We start from the raw sequence: 25,657 nt of genomic DNA, 5'->3' as shown, positions 1-25,657 counted from the left end.
ACCTTCTTCGAGGTCTGTCGGGGAACACCTGTCCTGAAGGTGTTGGAGAGGTGGATAGGGGGAGGAATGACTGGTAGAGATAGTTGTGGGTAGATGGATGTATCTGCCTACCAAAGCTTTAGAGGCTTTAGATGCACCACTATATGCATCCAAGGAACATAGCACGGTTTGCACATCCTCCTGCCACCATGCTTGTGAACTGTCTCACTACAGGTGTCATGCTTTGGATTGCCCATTGTTCATCCAGGCCCTCCAACCTTTGAGGTTGAGCAGACTGAAAGTCACATCGCAACTGTAACCTGTGGCAAGGTCTAGCTCTGTTTTGTTGTTGCTGCAGCCCCACCATTTGACTCCTGTTGTCTCAGATAGTCTCCATCCTGTTGCTCCCTGTTACTATGGCATAGTTGAATCTCTTCAGTTCTGCTTCTTGAGGAATGTGGCATCTTTTGCTCGAACTGGTATTAAAGAAAATTTTCCCTGTCATCCTAAACCTGAGAGACAACTTTTCAAGAATTATTTTCTCTGAAATCCTCTGTCGAAGACAAAGGGCAAACAGCAGTGTCGTAGAGTCACTGCTTTCTTTGCCTTTCACCAGAGGCCACTTCTTTCTTTTTACCACCTAACATTCAACCACCTTTGCCAATATTGTATGTGTGTTTGTGGTATTTGTATGGAATAATCTTAGCCAAAATGCAGGGCAGCACTGTGTAGGGTTAAAGGAAAATCTAAAGTCGGAGAACAACTGGAAGAGTAGCGAGGAGGTGGACTGGTTCTGCATTGTGATGTAGTTTTCTTTGAATAGATGCGTCTCCAGCTATTTCCTAAATTCTATCATAGTTGAGCTGGTCCTGATGGATACCAGGATGTCTTTCCAGATCCAGGGTGCATGGATGGAGAAGGCCTGTTACCTAGTTCTTTCAATCTATTGACTGTTGTGATCAGGGTGGTGACCTGATAACGTATCTAAAAGCATATGGCACCGTACAATTCTATTTACATACACTAAAGTATCCTCACCACTCTATGTATGTGCTGCTGCACAGTCAGTAAACATGTGTTTTAACCTTGGCACAGTTTGTGGTATCCACCTACCTTTTACAAGCATGGAGTTGAACAATGGCATATTTGAAGAACCACAGTACAGATGGGTTGAAGTGGCGACACATCTAGTAAAAAGCACCATAACTATTATTCATATATTTTCCACTGCTTCCTTGATACCAGTGGTGTAGAAGGCTTGCTTAGTATATGGTCACAGTTATGTAAGTGTAGCCCCCTGCACTAATCCAGACAACCCTTATGGAGATTTTAGTGGTCTTAGACAACCTTATAAAGCTCTCTAAGTGGTAGCTGTGGAGAGCAGCCTTCAGGCTAAGTCCAGAAGGAGTATAAAACAGCTTGTTTTACCAGTACTTATTATTAACACTCACTAACGCAATGTATTATTTCCTAACCGGAGATCTAAACACAATACAAACAAAACTTTGTCAATAGAATACGTAAAAAGCACAGAATACATAGTGGTCTTCCAGAGGAGTCCAAACCATATGCTAAAACAGCGGAATGCGAACCACGACTTTAGTCAAGAATGGACCTAGAAGACATAGAAGAGCCAGGGACCCAACAAACCACCCAAGGTGAGTATCTAGAAACCCCACGGAGGTTGTGTGCAGACTGGGAACAAGACTGCGTGCTCAATGTTAGTCAATAGGTAAGTCATGTTTGCAGTTTTAAAAAAAAAGGACCCTTCCCATTAGACCCTGAACAAACCCCGTGTACGATGGAAGGTTGAAGAGTCAGCCCACCAATGGATACCCCAGGAGCCAAGATACCTACACAAGGGAAGCCAGTTCATAGGTTCAAATAGACGTTGGAAATCACCATAGACCACAATGTAGGGCTTCATAAAAGAGGCAGCTAGCGAAGAAGGTGAAAGTGTTCGGTGGAACCAAAAGGTGGATTCAAGATGAGAGGTACCTGCATGCAGAAGGGACAGAGTCTTGCCACTCAGGAGTGACCAGGAGGCACAGGAGACGAATGCCCACCGATGTTGGAGTTGCAGGAGAGTTGACAGTGCCCTTGAAGTTGCAGCTGTGCGGACCAGGCGATGCTGTGGAAGACCAGGATTTATTCATGAGCTGTCCCACATCAGATGTCAAGAGCCAAGGGGTCAGTGTCTGGCAGGGGCACAAACAAGCCTTGGCAACTGCAATTAACGGAGTTGTAGAAAAAGGTGCAGTGTCGGGACCAGCAAGGGCCAAGTGACTCACCATGAGCAGGTAAATCAGAGCAGGCCCTGAGCAAACAGGGGAGCCCACTGGAGCCAAAGAAGACCCTCAAGAGGACCCACAGGCCAAAGGCACAGGAGTCACAAGAGGACCTTGAGCAGCTCACTAAAAGATGAAGGCCCACTGTGCAAAGGATGCGGTGCAGGCAAATATCTTGGCTGTAGGAGATGCTTGAGGCTGGAGCTTCTTGGAGCCTGAAGAACTCTGGAGGAGAGAGTCAACAAGCCTTGGCAATGGCAAGTCGATGCAGTACACAGGGGTTCTGTTCCAGTGGATCCGACAAGGAATACTGACCTCAAACTCGATGAGAAGACAGTGCAGGCCTCAAGGGAGTTGCAGAACCACCACCTGCGTTACTAAGCCTTTTGGAGTCTGCAGGAGCCCAGGATCAGCAGACCGTACAGCTTTGTTCCAGTGCATGCAGATGCAGAGGAGTGGCTCATTCACTCCAAGGGAGATTCCTTCAGGTTTCTTGGATGTCCACAGGTCCCGTGAAGAACCTGTATGAAGCACAGACGTTGCAGCAGACTTGCAGGACAACGAGACCAGGAGCAGCAGGAGTCTTCCCAGTTGCAGTCTCGGTTCCCAAAGAGAAGTTCAGGGTGCCCAGACGATTGAAGAAGTGGTATTGGATCTGAATCTTGTCCCACGACGAATCTAGGGACCTACCCACAGGTAAGCCCTTAAGTACCCTAAGGAAAGGGTAGGAACGATCAGGGGTCCCTCCCAGAGGAGGGGTCAGACAGTGGGGAGGATACTCCCATGTCCTTTGTCCAGTTTCACGCCAGAGCGGGAGCCAACGGCTCCCCAAACTGGTTTCAACTGGAGTATGCAAGGAGGGCACCAAATGTGCTCTTCAAGCAGTCTCGGTGGCGCTGGCAAGCGCCCCCATCCTGTCACAATACACTAAGTCCTGTCTGGGAGGTGGTCACATTTCCTTGTGACAGTAAACCTTTTGTCGTGCCTTCCCCTGCACGAGCTTGGCTCAGCAGCAGGGGGGCATAATTGTGTCTCTGATCAGCAGCAGCTATAGTTTGCTTTCCGCGACTAGAAGACTAGTACCGGGAGTACTCCGGCTTCCTGAAGGAGCTTTACAGTGCATGGAATCATACCTCTCACACAGTTTAGTGTGTGAGGGTATGATTCCAACATGTTTGAATGTTTGATACCAAAAATGATCGGGTTAGTTACAGCCGGTTTGGAGACAGCCATCGCGTAATGACGCATGGCCACACTATGTATCTTAATGGCTGATGCACTTACAACCTGGAAGAATGGACTCTGAAGGTTGCAGGGGTGTCCTGCGCTCATGCAGGGGCACCCTCACACGTGACCTCAGATATAAGGAAACGTATATCTGTCGTAGGTGGTGCTAGCACCAGCTCACAAAGGCTGCAATGGCAGGCCTGTAGTCACAATTTGGGTGGTCTCTCATGGGTGGTATATACATGCCCATGGGAGACCCCTGGTGTACCTATGCGCCAGGTACCTTACTACCATATACTAGGGACTTTCAAGGGTACACCATCTGGGGGGTACCCAAGTACTCACCATGTCTAATTTAGGGAAGAAGCACAGAGACTGGGGTCCTGATTAGTAGGATCCTAGTCAGACTAGTCAGAAAAACATAGGAACACCAGACAAAAAGTGGGGGTAACCATGCAGAAGGATCCTACCTTCCTACAAGTGGGCTGTGTGAAATATTTTCATGAATATTATCCATTTATGAGATGGCAAGCTTATTTTGGAGTTATACATATAAATAACTGCTTTATGAAGAATATTATTTATTATACAAAATATAACTGACATGCTCATAGTCAGTATACCGATGGTATTCAACTATACCTCAATATGGCTTCGTCTAATGAAAGAGCTGGTGCAACAGCATGTATCTGGATAGCTTCTCACTTTGCACTGTGCTTTGCAAAAATCCCTTACTTTTACAGTGATTCAAACATTTCTTTCAAACAGCATGTGAGAAGAGAAGTTAAGTAGCTTTGTTCCAAAGTAGTCCATTGCACAAATTTAAGCTATTGCACCTCTTAAACAGCTTATTCTCCACATTCCTGCCCTTGTCCTATTATACATTGGAAGATCTGTTAATAAGGCATTGTACTCAAACATCACACTAATTCTACTGCTAGGATTTCCTCGGCTTGGTATAGGATCCCAAACATCAGCATTGTAGCACTAATATCCTATTGTATCAATACATATCCCCACATGCGTTTGGGTAAAGCCTTTTCGTACATCAGGCTCTAACTTCTAGACTTTTGTATAGCCTTCATCCCATGGCCAGTGTTATCCTAGGAGGTTGGTGCAGGTTGACCCTGGGGTCTTCTGGAGCTGTTGTGGCCTTAGTTATTAAATAGAGCTTTTCCTTTGCAGAAGTGTCTAAAAGGGTGGCATAAGATGCAGATGAAGGGACTCTGGAACCACTTCTGGTCCGGACCTACCACAACATAGAATAGGAAAGGGGCGCTCATGCCCATCCTTTGGATATTAGAAGACAGTGGGCAGTTCTCAACCCAAATGCTGCTCTTGGTCATTCTTTTTATTTCTGCCAGCTGGGCTGTGTCAACATTACTTATAAACAATCTTGGTCTGTTGAGAAGTTATTTGGTTTGCCTTCTCGTGGATCAGGATGGAATTTTCTGGCAGGTCCAGTCTAGCTCCTTTCAGGCAGCTAAGTTAACCTCCTCTTCACCAGTCGCAGCAGTAATGCAACTCTGCAAGCTTCCTAGTCTTAGCCCAAGCCTGGAAGGAGCATTGCAGCCATCCATAGGTTCCACTTCCCATCTGGTGTCTGATCTCCTGCACTGGTGTACAGGCGTCCTAGTGCCAAGATAACAATGACAAACACAGTACTACTGAGGCTCCAATTGTATCCATAGCAGCTGTCCTAGCCCTCTGAAAGGTCTGCAACATTTAAAACATTTACGCGTTGCTATTGAAGTCTGGCATTGACATTCTGTCGTCATTGGCTAGATTCTGAGACCATAGACCCAAGTCAGACCTTCACTGGGCCTGGGACTGAAGTGTACTGGGCTCGGGCTTAACTGTGCATCTGCTCCAGTTACTGTGACATAAGGCCACAGCACTGGAAATTGTGCATGAGTGAGTCTCATTCAAGGCAGGGGACACCAACCCTGGACATAGGAGTCTCCCACCTACCACATCTCCAGGGTGGGAAACAGGACAGGAGTACATACAGGCCAGTATTTGAGGGATGAACATAGCTAGCTTGCACAAGGTGGACCCCCACATGTACCAGGCCTCAAAATGGGCCCACTATACACGTGTCCGCCCGTGAACTTCACATCCCACATAACAACATACATACTTTAAAAATGTTATCAGACACGGTTACGTGGGACTGGGAACACCTTTTATGGGAAATAGCTGGTTGGCCTTATCCCCTCAGGGGTACATCTAAAGAGGCATCTCCCTCTCCATCAAAATCAAGCTGCAACCACTGACTGACTACTGCCCCTCAAGTCATAGCCTGAGTTGAGGAGGCAGTAGCCACTTTCACTTAGAAATGTGGTGCACTTTGGGTGTCCACTGGTCAAAAATCAGAATCCACAATGAGCAACTGCAGTGGGCTTTCATGATTATTCGGAAATATGTTTTGTGTCTGGTGGAACACTGCCTGGCACCAATCCCTGGAGTGGTTGACATTATTCCTATTTATTCACGTGCAGTGACAGGGATACACATTCTTTACGCTCACCTGTATCTTAGACTCTTTAGGAGTCCTCAGAAGTTCCCATTGCTGAGGCTGACCTCTGCTTGGTCTTTGGGTCACACATGTGAATCCTGGAAAGGCTAACTCAGATGCAAAATTAAGTACCATTAAATTGGGGGCCAGCAAATCGTGTTTATACTCTGCTGAGATATTACAAAAACTGTGTTATAAAGCGTCACATAGAAACATGTTATTATTTTTAGATGCCTCCTGTCTCTAGGCTGCTGCTAGATCTCTTGGTTTGTCTTCCAGACCTACACTGATGACATTCTACTGTGTCCCAGTGGCCCTATAGATTGCTTCGCACAGCTATCGGAATAGCAGCAAGGGTTTATAGCTAGGAGGCTGTTTTTCTAAATACTAATGTGACAGACACAGGAGACACTGGCTGTAAAGGGCAAGCAGTGGTTGTGCTTCTGCTCCCTGGAGATTAATCAGGCTGCACATGGACCAAGCTTGGCATGGTTATTTCTGGCTTCTCGATGCATCTATAGCAGAGTGGGTAATGAAAACCTGTCTGACTATAAAACAGAACACTCTCGAATAAATTACTTTTTAATGAGGCCCTATGTAGACAAACAAGGATTCTATGGCCTGTCTTGGACCAGAATATGCATTATCCGTTTTATTTTTTTGCATTGTATGTAATCCAAAACATTTCTAGGCTTCTCATTGATTGAAATGTAAAACCTCTGCAAGTAATTACCATGAATTCTATAACATATTGTACCAGTAGCACATCATAGCTGTAAATGATAAGTTTTGAAATAACTATTATTTGTGTAGTATCAATTACCAAAACATGATATATACTCTGAAAGGATGTTTGGTTAAGGAAGTTATGGTTCTGTACTAATATTAAAGGATTTAAAAAAAACTAAATGATGCAGGACATGCCTTACCGCACTGTACGCTCCTGTATGAAGCACAAGTCATTTCATGTGTGGACAACATCATTTCCGGTGGTAAGTCTCATCGACATTGATACGCCTTGTCTATAGACACTTCCCCACGACCTCTTGTGGTCACTGTGATACACTCATCTGTCTCTTCCTTTGCTGTTGGGTACTAGACACTGTACTGTTGGCAACCACCTTTTCTTGACGTACGAGCACTGCTTTGTTTGTATGCTTAAAATGTGCAAAACGTTAATAAAAAGATTTAAACAAATGTGTGGACAACATTATTTTATGCCAGCTTTAACAAGCAGAAAAAAAACAGTCAAGCCAAACTTCCGAGAAAATTAATAAATAAAGCTAGACCATAGACAGTTGTGGGGAAATCTACTGAGTTAGTACAATGTCTGCAGCAGAAATGTTCTGAGTGGAAATGTTAGGACTTAGGCCGGATGCAACAGATCCTAAATTGGCTTCACATGTATTAGATCAGGGTTCTCCAAAGTCACTCCTGGAGATCGAGCTCCATGCCAGATTTGTGAGATAACTACATTTATCTAAATGGGGATATGCAAATAAATCTGGCATGGATCCGGCCCTCCAAGACTGCCTTTGGAGAACATTGTACTAGATAATGTAAGGATGCTCTATCAGATGTGCAACTGTAGCACAGTTAATGCTTAAGTTAGATGTGTTGTTGGACTGAATCTTACAGATACCATAACACAGGGTGGCCAATGTACTGAATCTCCTCCCTTTAGGACTGGGAGGAGAAAATAAGTGGCAGAATTCAGAAGAGAGTGGAACCTGCTAAATGGAGTTATCAGGGCTAGAGGGGGTACTGAGCTGGGGTGTCTAGTAGAAACTATCATGTCACAAGTGCAAGAAATTGGCCAAAATGTATGGGCCAGGTGGTCCTGGTCAGCCATCACGGTCTCTAAAACTGCATTTTTTTTTTTTGTCCTCATTTAACATAAATAAGTGACAAATCTTAAGGCAAACCAAGGTTTATTTAAGGATCCCCGTACAAATGAAATGATACCTTCGAGTTGCTAAGCCCCCGGGGATCCAACGAAACCAGTTGCCAAGAATCTGATAGAGATTAGGGATAAGTGTTGCGGGGGATACCTTTCACCACCGCAAGATAAATACACTAACTTCGCACTCACTTATTTAATAATCATTGGACTTTTACGTTTAAGAAATCAAAAAAGGCGCAATGAGTTTTACCAAACCTTGTTCTCCCAATCAACCCAATTCCTCCATATTTTACATCTTTTCCCTAATGAACTAGCCATATCTAAATTATGAATACGCCTAACCGAAGCCACCCAATCCAAAATTACTGGTGATTGTGGTATAATCCATTTAAGGCAAAGTTCACGCCTAGCTAAAAGGATCAACACAAACACAAGAGAAGCCTGTGACTTAGATAAATCATAATTAATACCCTCCTCCAATAGGACCCCAAATATGACCAGACTTAAACTTATCTTAATCTCTCTCCCCAATACTTCTGAAACAGTCTCACCTATGTCTTGCCAGAAGCCCTGGATAGAAGGACAATGCCAAAACATGTGGAGATCATCCGCATCATCAGACTCGCATTTCGGACAAACCTTTCGATGAGCACCTCCTAGTTTGGCCAGTTTCTTTGGAGATCAATATGCCCTATGGAGTATGAACAGATGGTTCCTCTTAAGATAGGCAGCTTTAACCACATTCCAAAGAGTGCGCATTGATACTTGCCAAAGATGTGTTACGTTGGTCGAAGGCAGGTCTCTTCTCCATGACTCCTCCATAGGTACCAAAGGGGGTTCCCTCTTAATCAGGAGCCAGTACCATTTGGAAACCTCCTTTTGTTGCGATAGACGGCCACGAAGGGAGAGTTCATGATCTACACTATCTTCTTCTTCTTTTTCCATAAGTGAGGCCCAACTAGATAGTTGGTAGACCTTAAATCTTGCAAGTCTTTGATTTGTAGCATTATACAACACATCCCACGGGAGGAGTTTATTTCCTTGAAGCAGTTGGCCCCAACTCATAAAACCTTCCTCCTGTAATACAGTGGACAGGCAGTCTTTTAAGCAGACTGGCGGACCTGGGCAGCTCCAAATGGGGGCCCCTGCACTATAATAATAGATCTTCAGGATCTTCCTGATTTGAAACCAAGCTTCACAGGCCGAACTTAAAACCTTTTAGTTTAACTTTTTTTAAGTATTTAGGGTGTCCAAACTTAAATAGAACTCCATCGCCCCCTTGTGGGGTATTTTTAGACATGGCTAGCAACATGGGAGGAAAACAAGAAGTGTTGAAGAGGAGAGGTCTTACATTATTTAGTTGAAAGGTAAGATAGTAAAAGCGGAGATCCGGGCTGGCAATACCTCCCTCTAGCTTTGAACATCTCAGCTTCCGCCATGCAATCCTCACCCCCTTATTAGCCCAAAGAAAACTATTTGTTAGCCCTTGTACTTTTTTTTAAAGAAGATTGATCAAAAGACAAAGGGATCGTGTTAAAGATAAAAGTAAACTTTGGCAAAATTGACATCTTAACTAAGTTAGAACGGCTCAAAATAGATAGTGCAAGACTATTCCAAGAATTTAATAACCTAATCATTTCTTTCTGTTTAAGAGCGAAATTTACCCAGGTCATCTTAGTAATATCATGAGTGATTTGGATGCCAAGGTATCGAATTTGCTGTTTTGTTATAACTGATTTTACAGAAGTGTTCCATGTCATAATCTCTGTTTTTGGAGAATTAATTAGATACCCTGGAATGCTTCCGAAACACGTTAGTAGATTCTCCAGACAGGGTAAACTAGCAGGGGAGTCGCTAGAAAAGACCAAGTCATCTGCGTATAAGGCGACTTTTTTCTCTCAACCCTCCCATCTAAAAGGTGTAAATATGTTACTGGCCCTAATGCTACGAGTCAGGGGTTCTATGTATAAATTAAATGATAAAGGGGATAACGGGCATCCCTGCCTCGTCCCTCGGTCTAGTTTGATAGATTTGGAAAGATTGCCATTAATAATAAGTCTGGCAGTGGGCATTGTGTAGATTTTTTTAATCGCTCTAATAAAATAATCACCCAACCCAAACCGTCGAGTCATATATGTTAAAAAAAGACCAGTTCACTCGATCAAAAGCCTTCGCCGCGTCAAAAGCAAAAATCGAGAGAGGACAGTTATGGGCCATAGCTATATCTATAGCCCCAATTCGCTCATGTGTTAGCTCATGAAGCTGACGCCCCCTAATGAAACCCTTCTGATCGGGGTGAACCAGGGAACTCATTACCCGGGTCAGCCTCCATGCTAAAATTTGTGCAAAGATTTTATAGTCTCGATTTAGCAGGAAGATAGGTCGGTATGACTCGCAGTTCTTTTGGTTTTTATTTGATTTAAGAATCAAAGAAACTGCGGCCTCATCCCATGACTTGGGGATTGGGTTGTTTTCTGAAAAAATACTATCAAACAAAGACAGAAGAACCGGAGCGATCTCTTCAGCCAACGTCACGTAGAGTTCATTCGGAATGGCGTCCGTACCCGCTGCACTACCCTTCTTTAGATGTTTCAACACCGTCTTCAATTCTGCTAACTCAATCTTTCGATACAACAAGCTAGTTTGATTCTTAGGGCCTCATGTAGGTAGCCAAATACCGGTCGGTAACGGCCGATTTTCGGTAAATATGCCGTTACCGACTGGTATTCAGACAAGTGAGATGTAGGAGTCCAAAAACGACTTTTCGGTAAATATGAGGCGGTAAATACCGAATCATATTTACCGAATCCTAAAATACCGAATCAGATTTACCGAATACATACTTAACGAATCGGTAAATATGAAGTGGTAAATATGAAGTGGTAAAAATTAAAATGACATGTAGGAGCACTCGGTAATTAAGAAATCCAAGAAAATCGGTAAATAAGAGTCGGTAATTAACACGGATTGAAAGCAGGTGGTAACCATCAACAGTGCACATAAGCAATCCCAAAATGCAACAGCGTGGACAACATGGCCGCTATGTATGTCATAGCAAGGCGCCTACGTCTACAGGCAGCAGGACTGAGGGTTTGGCAACGGGAGGAACGCATCTACAGACAGCGCATCACACTATTCCACCTGACTGATGCAGAGATACATGAGAGGTACAGGCTACACCCCGAAACCATCATGGACTTAATCAGGGACCTTCACCCACTCCTGGACCAGCCAATAAGAAGGGCGCACGCCATACCCCCACATGTGCAGGTGCTCTGCAGCCTACATCTGCTGGCATCCGGCAGTTATCAGGTGGTGATAGCTGCGGTGGGTGGTGTATCCCAGAGTTGCCTGTCACGTTTCTTCAGGAAGTTCCTGGATGCCATGATGCAGAGAATGCACCACTACATCAGCTTCCCCAACACACAGGCTGCACTGCAGAAAACAAAAACAGACTTTTATCACATGGCACAGTTCCCCCATGTCATCGGCTGTAATATGTCCACCAGCTGACACAGAGCACATCTACAGGAACAGGAAGTCCACCCACTCCATCAATGTGCAGGTGATCTGTGATGCAGGGAACATCATCACAGATATTGTTGCAAAGTTTCCAGGGAGCACCCACGACTCGTACATCTTCCAGAATAGTGGGATCTACACACGACTGAGTGCCGGAGAATTTGGAGAGGGATACCTGCTAGGTGAGTAACAGTGACGCCCCTTGCAACCTGCAAATCATAGTGTAAAGAGGCATGTGACTGATGTTTCCCTTTTACTCATCTAGGCTACAGTGCATATGCATGCCGGTCATTCATCCTCACTCCCTACCTACACCCAGCAACCCAGAGTGAGAGACGATACAACGTGGCACACAAAACAACACGCAATGTGGTGGAGCGCACGTTTGGACTACTGAAGAGCAGGTTCCGCTGCCTCCACAAGAGCGGAGGCGCACGCCAGTACACACCCATCACCTGCTGCAAGATTATTGCCACTTGTGCAATGCTGCACAACCTTGCCACGAAAAAAGGTACAGATGTGGAACTAACATATTTTGAGGACAACGAGGATGAGTCAGGCCAGCCACAGGGCAACGCAGCTAGAGTGCCAACTGCAATCGATGGGAGAGAGAGACGGTCAGAGATCACATGCAACTATTTCTGAGTAAGTAAGGGGACACAGCCAGTTGTGATGAGTCATGACGTAGTTTTAATGTGGCACCACGCCATGAACACATGAACAAGCCAATCTGGCAATATGCCATCTATACAAGGAGTATGTCCAGGGTTACGTCACCCATTGGGAAGTGGCTAAGCAGGGCCACATCAATGTTTGCGCATACGCGCTGCAGTGGTGGATGGCACGGCCTGTGCATCCTCACTAGAGCCAACCCCAAGCCGCCTGCTGCTCCTGCGTGCTTCTGGGACGGGGGGTGTGCTGCTGCTCCTGCTGCTGGTGTCGATGCTCTCCGCAGCATCCCCTGCAGCAGTTGTCGACGCCTGACTGGTTAATAGCACCCCTAGTGCACTTGTCACCTGCACCATCCCCCGAGACAGGTCGCTGCAGCAGTGTGTTAGTCCCTCCTGCATCGTCACAGAGCGCCGGCACAGTAGAGAAGTCGCAGTTGCCAGACGGTTGAGTGCCCTGGTGGTAGTGTCCCTTCTCTGCCGTTCCCTGCGCCGTGCGTCGAGGTCAGCATCTAATTTGCTGCACAACTGCAGAATTGACTGGGACATGTCCCGAATGCCCGCAGCCATGCCGCTGATGTTCTTGTCCATGTTGACTAATGTGGTTTTCGTCACCCGCATGTGCCTCTGGACTGACATGACTGCCTTTGTTTGCAGGCGCTGTTGTTTCAACATTTGGCCCTCGAGACCCAAGAAGACACCATGGCCGTCAATGGTTGCTGGTGGACTCTGGACACGCGACCTGCGGCGCCCTCTTGCTCCCGTCTGTGCTGCCTGTGAGGTGTGGGGCGCAGTGGCATGGCTCCCTTCCTGGGGCCTGGTGAGTTCTTCAGGGCCCATGCTGTCGTCTGACGAGGTGTCTAAGGCTCGTAGCCTGGCTGCTGGACGCCTCCTCATTCCCACACCTGCAAGCGGAGATGTGGCCGGTGATTCAAACATGAGTGGCGATGCTGGCTCTGGGTGAGGTGATGCTGGCTCTGGGTGAGGTGATGCTGGCTCTGGGTGAGGTGATGCTGGCTCTGGCTGCGGCGAGGCTGCCTGTGTTGGTGGTGCGGCTGCCAGTGGGCCTGCTCCCTGGTCTGAACTTGTGCTGGCTAGAGGTGATATTTGTGGCCGGTGTGCCGTCTCTCCTGCAGCATGCCCTGTCCTGCATGATGTCACATCTGTGGACAGAAATACAACATTGGCTCAGTGTCCCCGAAGGGCTGCATTGAAAGCGTCACAATAAATCATTTCACATTCCAAAATGTCCTCTGTCTCCTTGTGCCTCGAGTGCGTGACATGCCTTGTTGCCCTGTAACATTTACGTCATGGTTGGTGTTTCCCTGACTACATCTCCCGGAATGCATTGCCTGTCTGCACTGACACGTGTGGACTGCAGTGTGATTCTCGTTTCACAATGGGGGATGTGGGATAGGGATTGGGGGTGCTACATTGCTGTGCTTGCGTCTTACCTTGTTGTGTGGCGGCTCTGGCAGAGCTGTCGGCGTCCCCAAGACCCACGACGCTCTCTTGCTCGATTGTGGCCCCCACCAGCTCCTCCAGTTCGGTGAGGGCAGGTGCCCTGTTGGTTCCACCTCCAGTCTGGCTGGCCTCCTTCTGGATGTCGCCCATCTTCCTCTTGGTTACAATCCTCAGGTCATACCAGCGCTTCTTTAGGACCTCTATGTCCCTGTGGGTCACTCCCACAGCATTGACCTGCGCCTGGATGGCCAGCCATATGTTGCGCTTTTCAGCCTCAGGCACTTGCAGGGATTGCCTTCCAAACAGCTTCTGGTGCTGCTTCACCACCTCCTCCACCAGCACCTGGAGTTCCTTGGGGCTAAATTTCAGCTTCCTCTTCCTTTCCCCTCCGTCTCTCTGTGTTCTCTGGCTGGACATGATGTTCGTTTTCCCGCTCGCACAGGCACCGGCTCCCTGCCTCTCCTCTGCACTCCAAGCCTCTCCAGGGTCGGCTAATTATGTACACCTGCCTGGGTGTGGCCACTTCCTGGTTGGGTGGGCTGTGGTTGCACAGGATTAGCTGTTTCGTCAAGTCATGTGATTTTATTTACCGATTCCGTACATACCGAATCGGTATTTTCCGATTCGGTAAATACCGATTCGGTATTTTCCGATTCGGTAAATACCACCTCGGTATTTACCGATTCGGTGAATTCCGATTCGTGATTACCGAATGTTACCGAATCGGTAACTGTTACCGAATTTTTACCTACATATAACTTACCGATTCTTATTTACCGATTCGGTACGGCTCGGTATTTACGAAACGGTAAAATTTATTTACCTACATGAGGCCCTTAGTGAGGCAAGGGAGCGGTATATTCTCAGTATAGTTCCCAAATTGGGACTCTGAGACCACTAGATCTTCTGTATACAAAACTTGAAAAAAACCTCAAAGGCCTGTTCTATTTTTTGATTATCAGAGGAGGTCTCTCCTGAGTCTAGTGATATCTCTTTGATTAAATTCCTAGTTTGATTTGTCCGAGACTTCCAAGCAAGAAGTTTCCCACATCCCTCTCCACACTCATAATCAGCTGATTTGCTAACCTCCCATTTTTTCCTGATGATATCATCCAGAAAGTCTTTTAATAATTGCTTCTTGGCCATTAAATCTCTACCTTACTCCCCGTCGAAACGCCCTTCCTGGCGAGCTTCACACTCCACTCTTGCTATAAGGATATCTTCCTCCAATTTCCGTACAGTCTTCTTATTCTCCTTATGTTTCTTAGCCGCCAAACTTATCACTACCCCTCTAATAAATGCTTTATATGCATCCCAGATTATTTCTAATGAGGCAGCATTTAGATTAATTTAAAAAAAGGTTAGTGTTTCTTCCTTCAACTGTGCAATTATTAAGGGATCAAGGAGAAGCGTTCTGTCAGAGGTCCATCTCCTCGTAGATTCACATTTGGACATTTGGAGATCTAATGCGACAGCAGAATGATCAGAAAGGTGTTCTGGGACTTGTCTAATTGATGATGTGTGTTTCAACAGTCTTAAATCATTCAAGAAGAAGTCAATACGAGAACAATGTCCGTACTTTTTATTGTGGAATGTATAATCCAATGTGCACCCAGGCCCTTGTATTTTTCTCACCAAACATCTATCAGACCTAAATCCCTCATTAGTACTTTTACAAACGAGCCCATTCTTGAAGGGACTACTTTCCCCCCACTAGATCTATCTAGGACTGGGTTCAGGAGGATATTAAAATCTCCCCCCATTATGATAGGGTAATTAGATTGAATCAAGTGACTATAAATTGTGTTTAAAGGGGTTTATATTAGGCCCGTAATAACCGACTATGGTGTACCACTCCTTTTGGATTTTAACATCACAGATAACCCAGCGCCCTTTAGAATCCACCGTAACCTCACCTAATATTGCTCTAGCTGCCTGTTTAAAAATAACTGCTACACCTTTATTACAACAAGATTGGGTTGTGTGGCAGGAGAAATCAATCCCTCTCTGCTTATCACAGATGGATTTCATTCCTCATTTGTTAAGTGAGTTTCTTGAAGCATGATAATTTCAAACTCAGATAGTCGCAGATATTGGAGGATTCTCCTTTGTTCGGTTAAAACTCTTAGGCCATTAACATTCCAGGTTAGGAGTTTAATTGAAGTCAAAGCAAGCGTACCAATAGAATGAGTTGGTTGCATATCTGCCCAGTTTTATTTGTGTGCTCTTGTCTATTTGTTAAATAAGGACTGTTTTTTTCTTTTTTCCCTAGTTTGCACCCCACCCAGTGAAGAAAAATAAAGATTTGTTTCCTCGAACTGTGTACACCCCTCCCACCCATGGGAACCCTCCCTGTCATTGACCTGGGCTTGATAATAAACAACCCCGTCGAGTTCCCTCCCCTCCCCCCGGATAACATATATGTTACACTATATTACTATGCGAAAATCAGCTTCAGCCCTGAGCCTTAATTTGCTCTATGAAATTTCCCACCTCCTTTGGATCTCTAAAATTAGTCATTTTATTATTCCACATTACTTTAAGCAGAGCCGAAAATCTCAAATGTGCTGTTGCCCCTAATGATCTTAAAATCGGTATGAACTTCCCAAATTCCCTCTGTCTGTCTTGGGTGATTCTAGACACATCTGACCTGATTCGAAAGGACCAGGCACCCTTGGTATAGGAGCCAGCTTTGAATGCCTCAGATAAAATTCGCTCTTTCAGAAGGAATGTTTTGAAATTTACCAAGATTCTTCTAGGTGTTGTTCTATTGGTATTTATTGTAAAAGGATCCCTGTGGATTCTCTGAATATCTGCCTCCAGGTCTAGGGAGTCAATAGTCGGGATAAACTCTTTTAACAAATTTATAAAGGAACTTTTAATATTTCCACCCTCCAGACCCTCAGGGACATTTAGCACCTTGATGTTGTTACGCCTACTATTGTTTTCTAGAGCTTCAATTTTATCCATCAAAGATGTTTCACTACTTTTTAGCAACTGAATTTCAACACGATTTACTTCTACTTCCTTATTTAAAGCCTCCACAGATGCTTCTATCTGACAGATCCTTTCCGTATTAGCTGAGACTTTCACCTCCAACGTTTCACATGTGTCTTGGATTTTTGCCTGATTCCTTTCTTAAATAGCAAATTTACCCCTAATCTCAGAAGTAAGATCCCCTAGCATCTTCATCAATTCCGATTGGTTAGAGTTCTGCGTCTCAAGAGGATTGTCCAATCTAAGTTCCGGAGATGACTCTCTAGAGGCCTGAGCAGTTTCCTTGATACAAGTGGCCTGATCTTCATGATCTACACTTAAGACTTGAAATCTATTAGGCGTTGGAAAATCCAGATCAGTTTCCTGTACAGCCACGGTTCTTCCTACTTCTCCTACTCCTTCTCCTGTACTGGCCATTTTAGGATCGACAATTTTCTCAGTGAAAGGTACAACTTGAGATAATTATTGTCTTTCTAGCGGAGGTATACTTGCCTGACGAGTTTGCTGATCTAGCGGCAGCACCTTAAAAAAAGATCTGAGGGAAGGAGTTATTTTCAGCTGAGTAGTCTTTTCGCGGCCGTATTGGTGGGGATAAAGAAGAGGAATAAGATAGGTGAGAGACAAGGGAAAGCTTACTCCCTATCTTCTTACTCTGTTTTTTCACGACCACTCTGCCAGACCTAGGATCAGGTGGTATCCCAAAAGAGATCTTAATGTAGATCGGCTAGGAGGCTCTTCTTCCTTCCCTTCTGATGACACGGCAACTCTCGTAGCTTGCACTGATGGAACCGGAGACACAGTTGAATCAAGATTAGTAGTCGACTCAGTTGTAACGTCCGTTATAGAGTCAGAATTAGCAGCTAGTGTAGAAGGGTTTACGGCCAGTCTATGTACTGCCCCCAACCCCACTTGTTTGCTTTTGCCTCTGCCTGCTCCCCTCTTCCGGGGGGTATGCTGTTCCAGAGGCAGGTAGCCACTAGATGCTCCTTTAAGACGTCTAGGGCTCATGTGAGGATCTAGAGACGAGACAGTAGTGACTACTGACAGGTGAATTAGTAGAGATCGAAATAAGGTATCGCCCCCGCACAATTACAAAGGGAGTCGGAGATATCAACTCTACATCCGCTCCTTCTAATGTAGCGTTAGTCTGAGTTTCTTGGGGTAGACGAGTACAACAGTTTCTTCCCAGAGTCCCCCAAAATGAAATCCTAGCGGCCGCTCGCCTTATAGTGGCAACGTTATAAGCAGCTTGAAACAGTTGGCCCCCAAAACTGCAAGGGGGCACCCTGAATCCTCCCCAAGCCAGACTGCCTCGTAATATTGCCTCTTGTCAACAGAACTGCCCCGTCGCCCTCAGGACACCTTCCTGTGTTTCAGAGAATAGGTCGAAATACTTCCAAATGAGTAAGTCAATGTGAATCAAAGCAGCTCAAAAGTGAAGTAAATAGCGTAAATACATGCAGCTTAGCCCTGCTAATCACTAACCACGAAGTCCGCTGAGTTTCTGCAGGGACCGCTGAGTTTCCACTACAATTAAAGGGAAACCCACAGGCAAGGAGCCCGCTCAACAGTATGGGCTGCAGTGTTCCAGGACGTGCTGCTCCTTTCGGCTTCTTCCAAAGCCCGGGACCGAGGGTGCACTGCTCCGTCGATACAGCCCAGAATGTGGAAAAACAAAGCCCCGGAACAACAAAGGCATCAAACTCAGCCTGCAGTTACGAAAGTGCAAAAGCCGCTTCCTCCCAGCCCCTGCCGGAGGTGGCAGCAGTGACCCACGCCTGCACGGGGAAACAAGCATTTACAATGCAATGGTCTCGGCATTGTTAAAGTTAGAGCTATTGGCATTGCTCATGACATTATTTTTGTTTATGTTTTTGTTTTTAAAACATTTAAAGAAACGGCATTGTTATTTACAATGTCAATAGCTTAATCGCTCTCAAATGCGAGACCTATTGCATTTGCACCCACACACAGAGCCACACACACAAAGCCACCCACACACAGAGCCACCCACAGAGAGCCACCTACACAGAGCTATTCACATAGAGCCACCTGCACACAAATAGAGCCACCCACACAGAGCCACCTACACACACACACAGAGTTACCCACACACAGACAGAGCCACCCACGCATAGAGCTACCTACAAAAAAAGCCACCCACACAGAGGCACACACACACACAGATCTTAGAGTGGCTGTTGGGGAAATCAGGGACTAAAGACGTGAAAGACTAAAGGCAAAAGCAGCACAGGTTGCGGTGACGCTCCTCCCCGACTGCCCTCTCGCTCTCCCTCCCCCCTTCCCCCGGGAGCGTTCTAGTCTGGCCTTGTGTGACACGGAATGAAAACAAAAGAGCATAGAGATCTAGTGGTTTGAGAGCGGAGATCGAGTGGAAATACACAACGGACGACAAGCTGAAGATTTCGTTCGTTGGTCTACAAGGTAGCCATCTTGGGAATAAAGCGGGGGTCCAGAAATGAGTCAGTGACAATATTAACCGATTCAAGCATACTTAGGACTTGGGTAGCAGCGCGAAATAGCAACTCTAGTTGCATCTCCCAAACATCCCGTGATTTGCAGGAGTATGCCGAGTGCGCTTGAAGAGAAAGAATTCTGAATATATATTGCACACGCTTTTCTCGAGAGCAGAGCACAATCTTACCTGGTTCAAATCTCTGCGAAATGTGCCCCGCCTTCAACAAAACACGTGTTGAAAGTCCTACCCCGCGAAGGCTTCTTTAATGTGCTGAGTAGTTTGATTACGGCGCCCCAGTGTTTATATTTAGGGTACCGTGCATGCCTCACAGCATATAATAATACACTTTTGATTGGTAGAAATGGGAGTGCGACCGAACAACAGATTGTAACAAAATGAAAGCTGCAAGAAAGGCGTGAGAATGTGGTAAGAATAGCGAGCGATATAAATCAAAGCGAGGGCAAGAAACGAACGAGAAAGCAAAGCCAAACGGCGTGGCTTTAATTTTCAGTAATGACTAGACCTATTGGCCCCGCTAACGCTTATTTAATTAGAGATAGCTAAAATGTATGGAAATGTTGTGTCTAATAATTGGTTGATATAAACTATTCAGAAAAATCTATTCAAGTTTTAGATCAAAACGAGACACAATTGAAGGGCTAAAAAGAACTGCTCACAGATTATCCAATAAATAATACCAGAAACACACACACAGAGGCACACACATACACACACACACACACACACAGAGCCTACCACACACACACATATCTTAGAGTGGCTGTTGGGGAAATCAGGGACTAAAGACGTGACATGCGAGGAAGCACCGGAGTCTAGGTTCAAAGGGGTCCAAATAAGACAGAGAGCTGTAGTTTGGTGTTGCTGGCAGGAGGCAAAATGTTGCTGTTTGTTGACACTGCTGTGTAGCAATGGTACTGTTGTTCTTGTTGGCCGGTAGGAGAACATCAGTTACGACTGGACCGTCCTGGGAAAACGGGGACGTCTGGTCACCCTAGACTAGTGTGACCTGTGCACCGAAATTCAGCTTTATATTTTGGTTTGCACAGTTACGACGGTCCAGAATGGTCTTTAGTGTCCTAGAAATGAAATTAGTATGAGAAGCCACACGTGCTTCCTGGGGCGCCTTCCTCCAGCGACGGTTTGTCCTGCGGTCTCCCACGTTAGCTCAGTAAACAGTGGGTTCGGTCTTGTAATTACAAGCGCCCCTCTCAGCTCTTTGTTCCTCGGTGTGCTATAATTACTGACGTAGCGATACACATAGTCGGCAGAATTCAAATGCTTCCATTTGCGGCTATTATTCCCTTAAATCGACCGGTAAATGGGAGGCTTCAGACAGACAAGTGTTCATCAAGCCAAGATCACGACATGACATTTCTGAAAGCGCTCTGCCGAGTTTCCCGGGCCTGGGAGGCTTTGTGATGGAATATGAAGCTATATAACATGTATTGAGCGAGGATGCTTAAACTCACACTGCAGTTTATTTCAATCAATATTGCTGTTTTATGCTGAAGGTCCTCGCGCAGCGCTCCTCTCTAACAGGCTGTAACGTGTGCAGCATTAATAAATGTTGGCATTTGCTCTGATTACTCCTTCAGCGCGAGCGCTGGGCATCGAGAGACTGCCAAGTCCTATCACTCGTCCTGTTCTGGTGCAAACTGCCAGCTGCTCGAATCCTTGGCGTTCAGCGATGCAGGCACGTCGAATTAGGATTCCTGCCTGCGATAAGATAAACAATCGTAATAAACATTAGCAGAAGCTGCGAATGCACTGCAATTGGCGCAATAGATGTTGACTTTTCTCTGGCGTCGCTTACCACTGACGTCACACAGACGCCCACTCTTACATTTCATACTGTCTTCGTCGACTTGTGCTGTGCTGCGTGCAAAGAATTACTTTGTTATTTTGCATCTGACCTTGATAGTTGTGACGCTTGGCCTCTCATTACACAAATAGCGATTTTCCTTCACTGCGAATAAGCTTTCACCTTCAAATGTCAGCGCCCGGGAAGCTTCCTGTGCAGAAGGTAAACTCCTAAATGGATATCTGAATACCGCATTGACAGGCTAAATAAATTATTAATATTCTGTTTCATTAGAATAGTGTTACATCCCTAGCGATGGCGTTCTCGTTGATGTGGTAGTGCAAGGGTCTAAAAAGAACAAGAAACACGACAGAATCAGAGAGAGACAACTGCCTTTCTCCGAGGCGAAGCAGAAATGCCTCGGAGAAAGGCAGCGGCGTTTCCGGATTCGGGGGCGTGTTTTTCTGTTCTCTCCTCTTGCCATTGGCTGGAGGAGATAATTAGAAAAGTTGCAAAAAACACGCCCCCGAATCCGAAAAGGACGGGGCCTGTTCGGAGTGACGGACCTCTTCTCCAATGGCTTGCCAGCATTCAAGAGGCCAGCCAATGGAGAAGAGGGGAGAAGAGGGGCGGGTTCAAGCCCCTCTTCTCCAAGTCATTATATCTCGCGAGCGAGACTGCGCAAGCGCAGCCTTCGCTAGCCGAGACCTAAAAAACACCAAAGAGAAACAAGAACTCGCCCAAGTCCGCAGCCACGACCCAGTACGTGGTGAAGCAGGAAAAAAATCATGCGGTTGCAATTTGCAGTAAACAAAGAAGGAGATGGCCGGCTCAGAAATCACGGCTCAGGGCATCCTCAATGGTTTATTTTCAACTTAGTCCGGAGGATTCCGGGGAGAGCTCACGGCCGGACTAACCGACCGCCATGTTCCCAGTCCTCTGAAACTGCATCTTGTGTAAAGTCCCATAGGACAGAATCCAGGAAATAAAACTCGTATCGCGTAACATTGTTGCATATGTTGTTTCTTTATCCCTTTTATTCTTATTTATGTATTCGCCTAGAGTCCTTTCAATATCCTTCAGAAAAATTATGAAGAAATCATTTGTGAATGAGGAAACAGTGTTACTTGGAAAGCCACAATCAGGTTGCATTTTGTAATTGCTGTTTACTTGCACTTTGGACTGACTATGCGAGTTGAGATTAGTTTTTAGATAAAGGGAAAGCACCTGTTGGTTCCAGAAGTACTCTGTTCTATGATATTACTTATCACTGTTTATTTGCCATGTTGATAACCAAAGGCTCCATTTGACTGATACATTTTTTGTTTGAATTTATTTTTTACAAAATACTGAGGTAAGGAAATATGCATATGTTGCGGGAGACCTATCGAAACTGTAACTGTACACCACTGCAAAGGCATGTTATGAAAATGTATTTTTGAACTTGTGTCTAGCTTCTGACCTATTTATGTTTTCGCAGGCAATCGGTGCTAGAAACCTTCTGAAGTCTATAGCAAAGCAAAGAGAAGCCCAACAACAGCAGCTCCAAGCTTTAATAGCAGAAAAGAAAGTGCAGCTAGAAAGGTGGGTTGAGTCCAGAATGTGCAGAGGAACCGATGTGCTGTGGTACGATGTTCATCCTGTGTATCTGCTGGTGTCTGCAGGCATAGCTCCCCTGGTCTCCAACAATGGTAGCGAGAGCAATAATGGTAGTCTGGATCCTATTTGAACTGATATAACTGAGGTTTCCCCTCCTTCGTATACCTTCTCCGTGAGCGGGCAGAATTTGCAATACACAAATAATCCCAGACTCATGGACTGTTGCACTGTGTGGTTTATCAGCCTTCCTTGTCCCCGAGATAGGGGGTGAATAACTGCATCCCACTGTTCCATGGGTTGATGGGATTGTCATATTTTCTCCATGCGCGCTAGGACGGTCAGGAGGCAGACTCTACAGATCTAAAGGGATTCGATACCCTTTTAAATTGCAAAATCGGTATCCACAAATGTTTGAACACGAACACAGCCCCTGAGCTGGTCATTGTTCATTTCTTGGACAACTAACCTCAAAGCTGAACGTTGCAATATCCTGAACTCTTTATGGGTCTTATGAACAAGAATCCAATTGGCCCCACCACAGTGAGTCCACAGCTGTGGTGGAGGCACCTCCCCTACAGCTCTGCTATATACTTTTGAAATACGTGCACCAATTCCTTTAATCTTGTGACTGAAATATGTGAAAAGGCGAGCACTGGCAGTTGTAGTAGAGGAGAAACATACCTTGCGATAATCTGGGTCCCACACAGCCCGTGAAACTGAGGTTTGAGCAGAAGCTTTTGTTTTGTTCTCTAGAAAACAGCTATTAGCATGTGTTTTTCTTAGCAAGAGTGACGTTCCAGTAGAACAAAGTGCTGCCGCATATTTACAAGGCAACACAAAGCTATTTAGCGTGGCTTTTCATGGCCTTGTAAATATGTGCCCCTTTCACACAGAACACTGCATGAAAGGGGCGTTCCATGGGTGTTGCTGTGGGTGTTCCCACACAGAACCCTTGGAATCGTAAACTTGGGAATGCGTCGGATTTGTTTATTCCTATTTGTATGTGTGCTGCATTATGCAGCACACATAGAAAGAGGAAAACACCCGTCGTGACTGTTTTTGTGCAGGAAGGTGTTCATTCCTGCTCACAAACCTTCTCCCCTACAATGCAGACACCCTTGCAGCATGGCACACAGGTGCCTGCATTGGCACATGGCAGCCCATAGTGCGCCAGCGCAGGGGAAAAGGACAGGAATGGTCTGTCTCTCAGATACAGTGCATTCCTGCCCTTTTCTTTCAATGCAGGGCTGCGCTGCAAGATTCCTTGCGGCACCACTGCCCTGCGCCAAAATCTCATAAATGAGGCCCTTAGTTTATGTGAGTCCCATTCAGATCCACTGTATTTAAACGTATATTATTTTGGCCTCCTGATAGTCGGCTACCCTTGAATCAGGATTTTGCCTTCAGACACAGATGTCTCTTGCAACAGGCCCCTTTGAGTATGTGACAGTGTAGACATTCTGCTTCTGCTTTGCCTCTGCATTGACCACCTATGGTAAAGAGTCGCAATGTGATGTATGGCGTGTAGGTGTCTTCTGTACTGAAATATGAGTCCCAAATGGGAATCACAGAAACAGTTGTGCCAAGACCTCTGGAAGGTCTATGTAATGCTAGTCCTTCTGGAGTTTCAGAGGCATTGACGTTTCTTGAAATTTTTGGTCTTCCCAAGAAATTCCGTGTGACTGTTAGTGTTGTAAAATGGCTGGCTTTTGTCTCTGGGAGTTGTCCTGATGGGCAACAGGCATCTGTTTTCTTCTCTTAAGGATCCTTCTGTCTGTTTTCCAGGTATCGCATCGAGTATGAAGCATTGTGTAAAGTAGAAGCCGAGCAGAATGAATTTATCGACCAGTTCATTCTTCAGAAATAGTAGAATGACATGGACATAGAGGACCGAGAACATTTCCATACAAGACTTCACAGGGATGTGTGGCAGGCCAACTCCCTCTGGTTCCTGTGCCCGCTCCAGTGGCTCTTTTTACCTGGAGTGCATCTGCTGGACCTGGAATGTCATTTTTGGATCACCAAGCACAGGCCTTGAGATGTGAACATGTCAGTCAGTGGGCTCCATGGCTAGGCACACATTTTCCAATTTTTGCTAAATAATATGGCCTTACTGGAAAAATAAAAACCATTCCTCTAGGACCAAAAATGAACACAAGTCTAGTAGTTCTCTCCATTTAGCAGAACTGGTGCAGTCAGTTTGAATTCCAGTCCGGTACTTGAACGTTACGCAAAGAACCTTAGTGCATTTGGAGTTGCTCAAATTAAACTTCGCTCTATCTTGCTAGGTTCTTTATATTCCAAGTGTTTGCAGCTTGAGTGTGCTTTTTATTAAATAGCTTTAGAGTACTTTCTGCTTAATTTGCATTTTAGGTTGTAGCTGCTAATCTATTGCAGGCGTGATTGTGGATTGCAAGTGTGCTTCACAGCCTCAAAATGGAGGTGTGACAAAACTCATTTAAGTTGCCTTTGCTTCCTTTGCTATTCAAATTCTGGCAGGGTTGTGTTGCCAACGCAGGCGGTACATAAAATTGAGGCTTTAACTGGGATGTTGTGCCCAAACTCAACCACAAATATGTTGGCAATATTTTAAATACAGTTTTATATACAGCTGGGTTCACCTTCAGATGCAGAAAGGCTACAGTAACATTTCAGTACTGGGTCTGGAGACTGACATCCTGGTGAGGCACAATACCTACTGCCCTAAGGTTAATCTCCCAGGCTGGAAATACTTCACTCTCTCATTCTTTTCAAAGTCTTTTTCTAAAGTACATTTTTGGGACCAAAGTATATGGGGCTTCTGCCTGTAGACTACTCATATGCCCCTTCCATCTGTTTGAAGTGTACAGTACTTTTTTTGATGCAATCAGAGAATAAATTATTCTTGTTACTCTAGGTGTGTTGTTTGTGGTAATTATTTTGTAAAGCTTTTTTGTGTAAAACCGGTTTAATAATCCCTACTGCTGGTGGGCGTGGAGTGGTCACTGGGCATATATTGAATGTTAAAAAGCCTGTACCATTTGTATGGCGCATCCCACTGAGTTGACAATTTCCAATCCATAAATTGCGCATTATTGCCTTCTGCTTAGGGCATTAACAGTGATGAATGCTCTCTGTTGACGTTTTTAACTCCTGTTAATTGGCTGACCATCAATTATAACCCAAGGTGAGGGTGAATAATGAAGGTAGGG

At 45.4% G+C, this 25,657-nt stretch overlaps 1 protein-coding gene across 1 annotated transcript in view; it reads left to right on the top strand.

The window, feature by feature from the left end:
* Positions 1–25,361, top strand: part of IFT20 (intraflagellar transport 20) — a 99,777-nt gene extending 74,416 nt beyond the window's left edge. Inside the window, exons 4-5 of the mRNA XM_085649946.1 lie at positions 22,348–22,451; positions 24,252–25,361. Coding sequence (XP_085506072.1) covers positions 22,348–22,451; positions 24,252–24,333 — 186 coding nt within the window. The 3' untranslated portion in view covers positions 24,334–25,361. The remainder of the gene's footprint in view (positions 1–22,347; positions 22,452–24,251) is intronic.
* The last annotated feature ends 296 nt before the right edge of the window (positions 25,362–25,657 follow it).

Source organism: Triturus cristatus, chromosome 3_2 (assembly GCF_964204655.1).
Source record: "Triturus cristatus chromosome 3_2, aTriCri1.1, whole genome shotgun sequence".
In the NCBI taxonomy this organism is placed as follows: Eukaryota; Metazoa; Chordata; class Amphibia; order Caudata; family Salamandridae; genus Triturus; species Triturus cristatus.
Note: the sequence above shows the minus strand (reverse complement) of the source record. Positions and strands in the feature narration are given on the sequence as shown.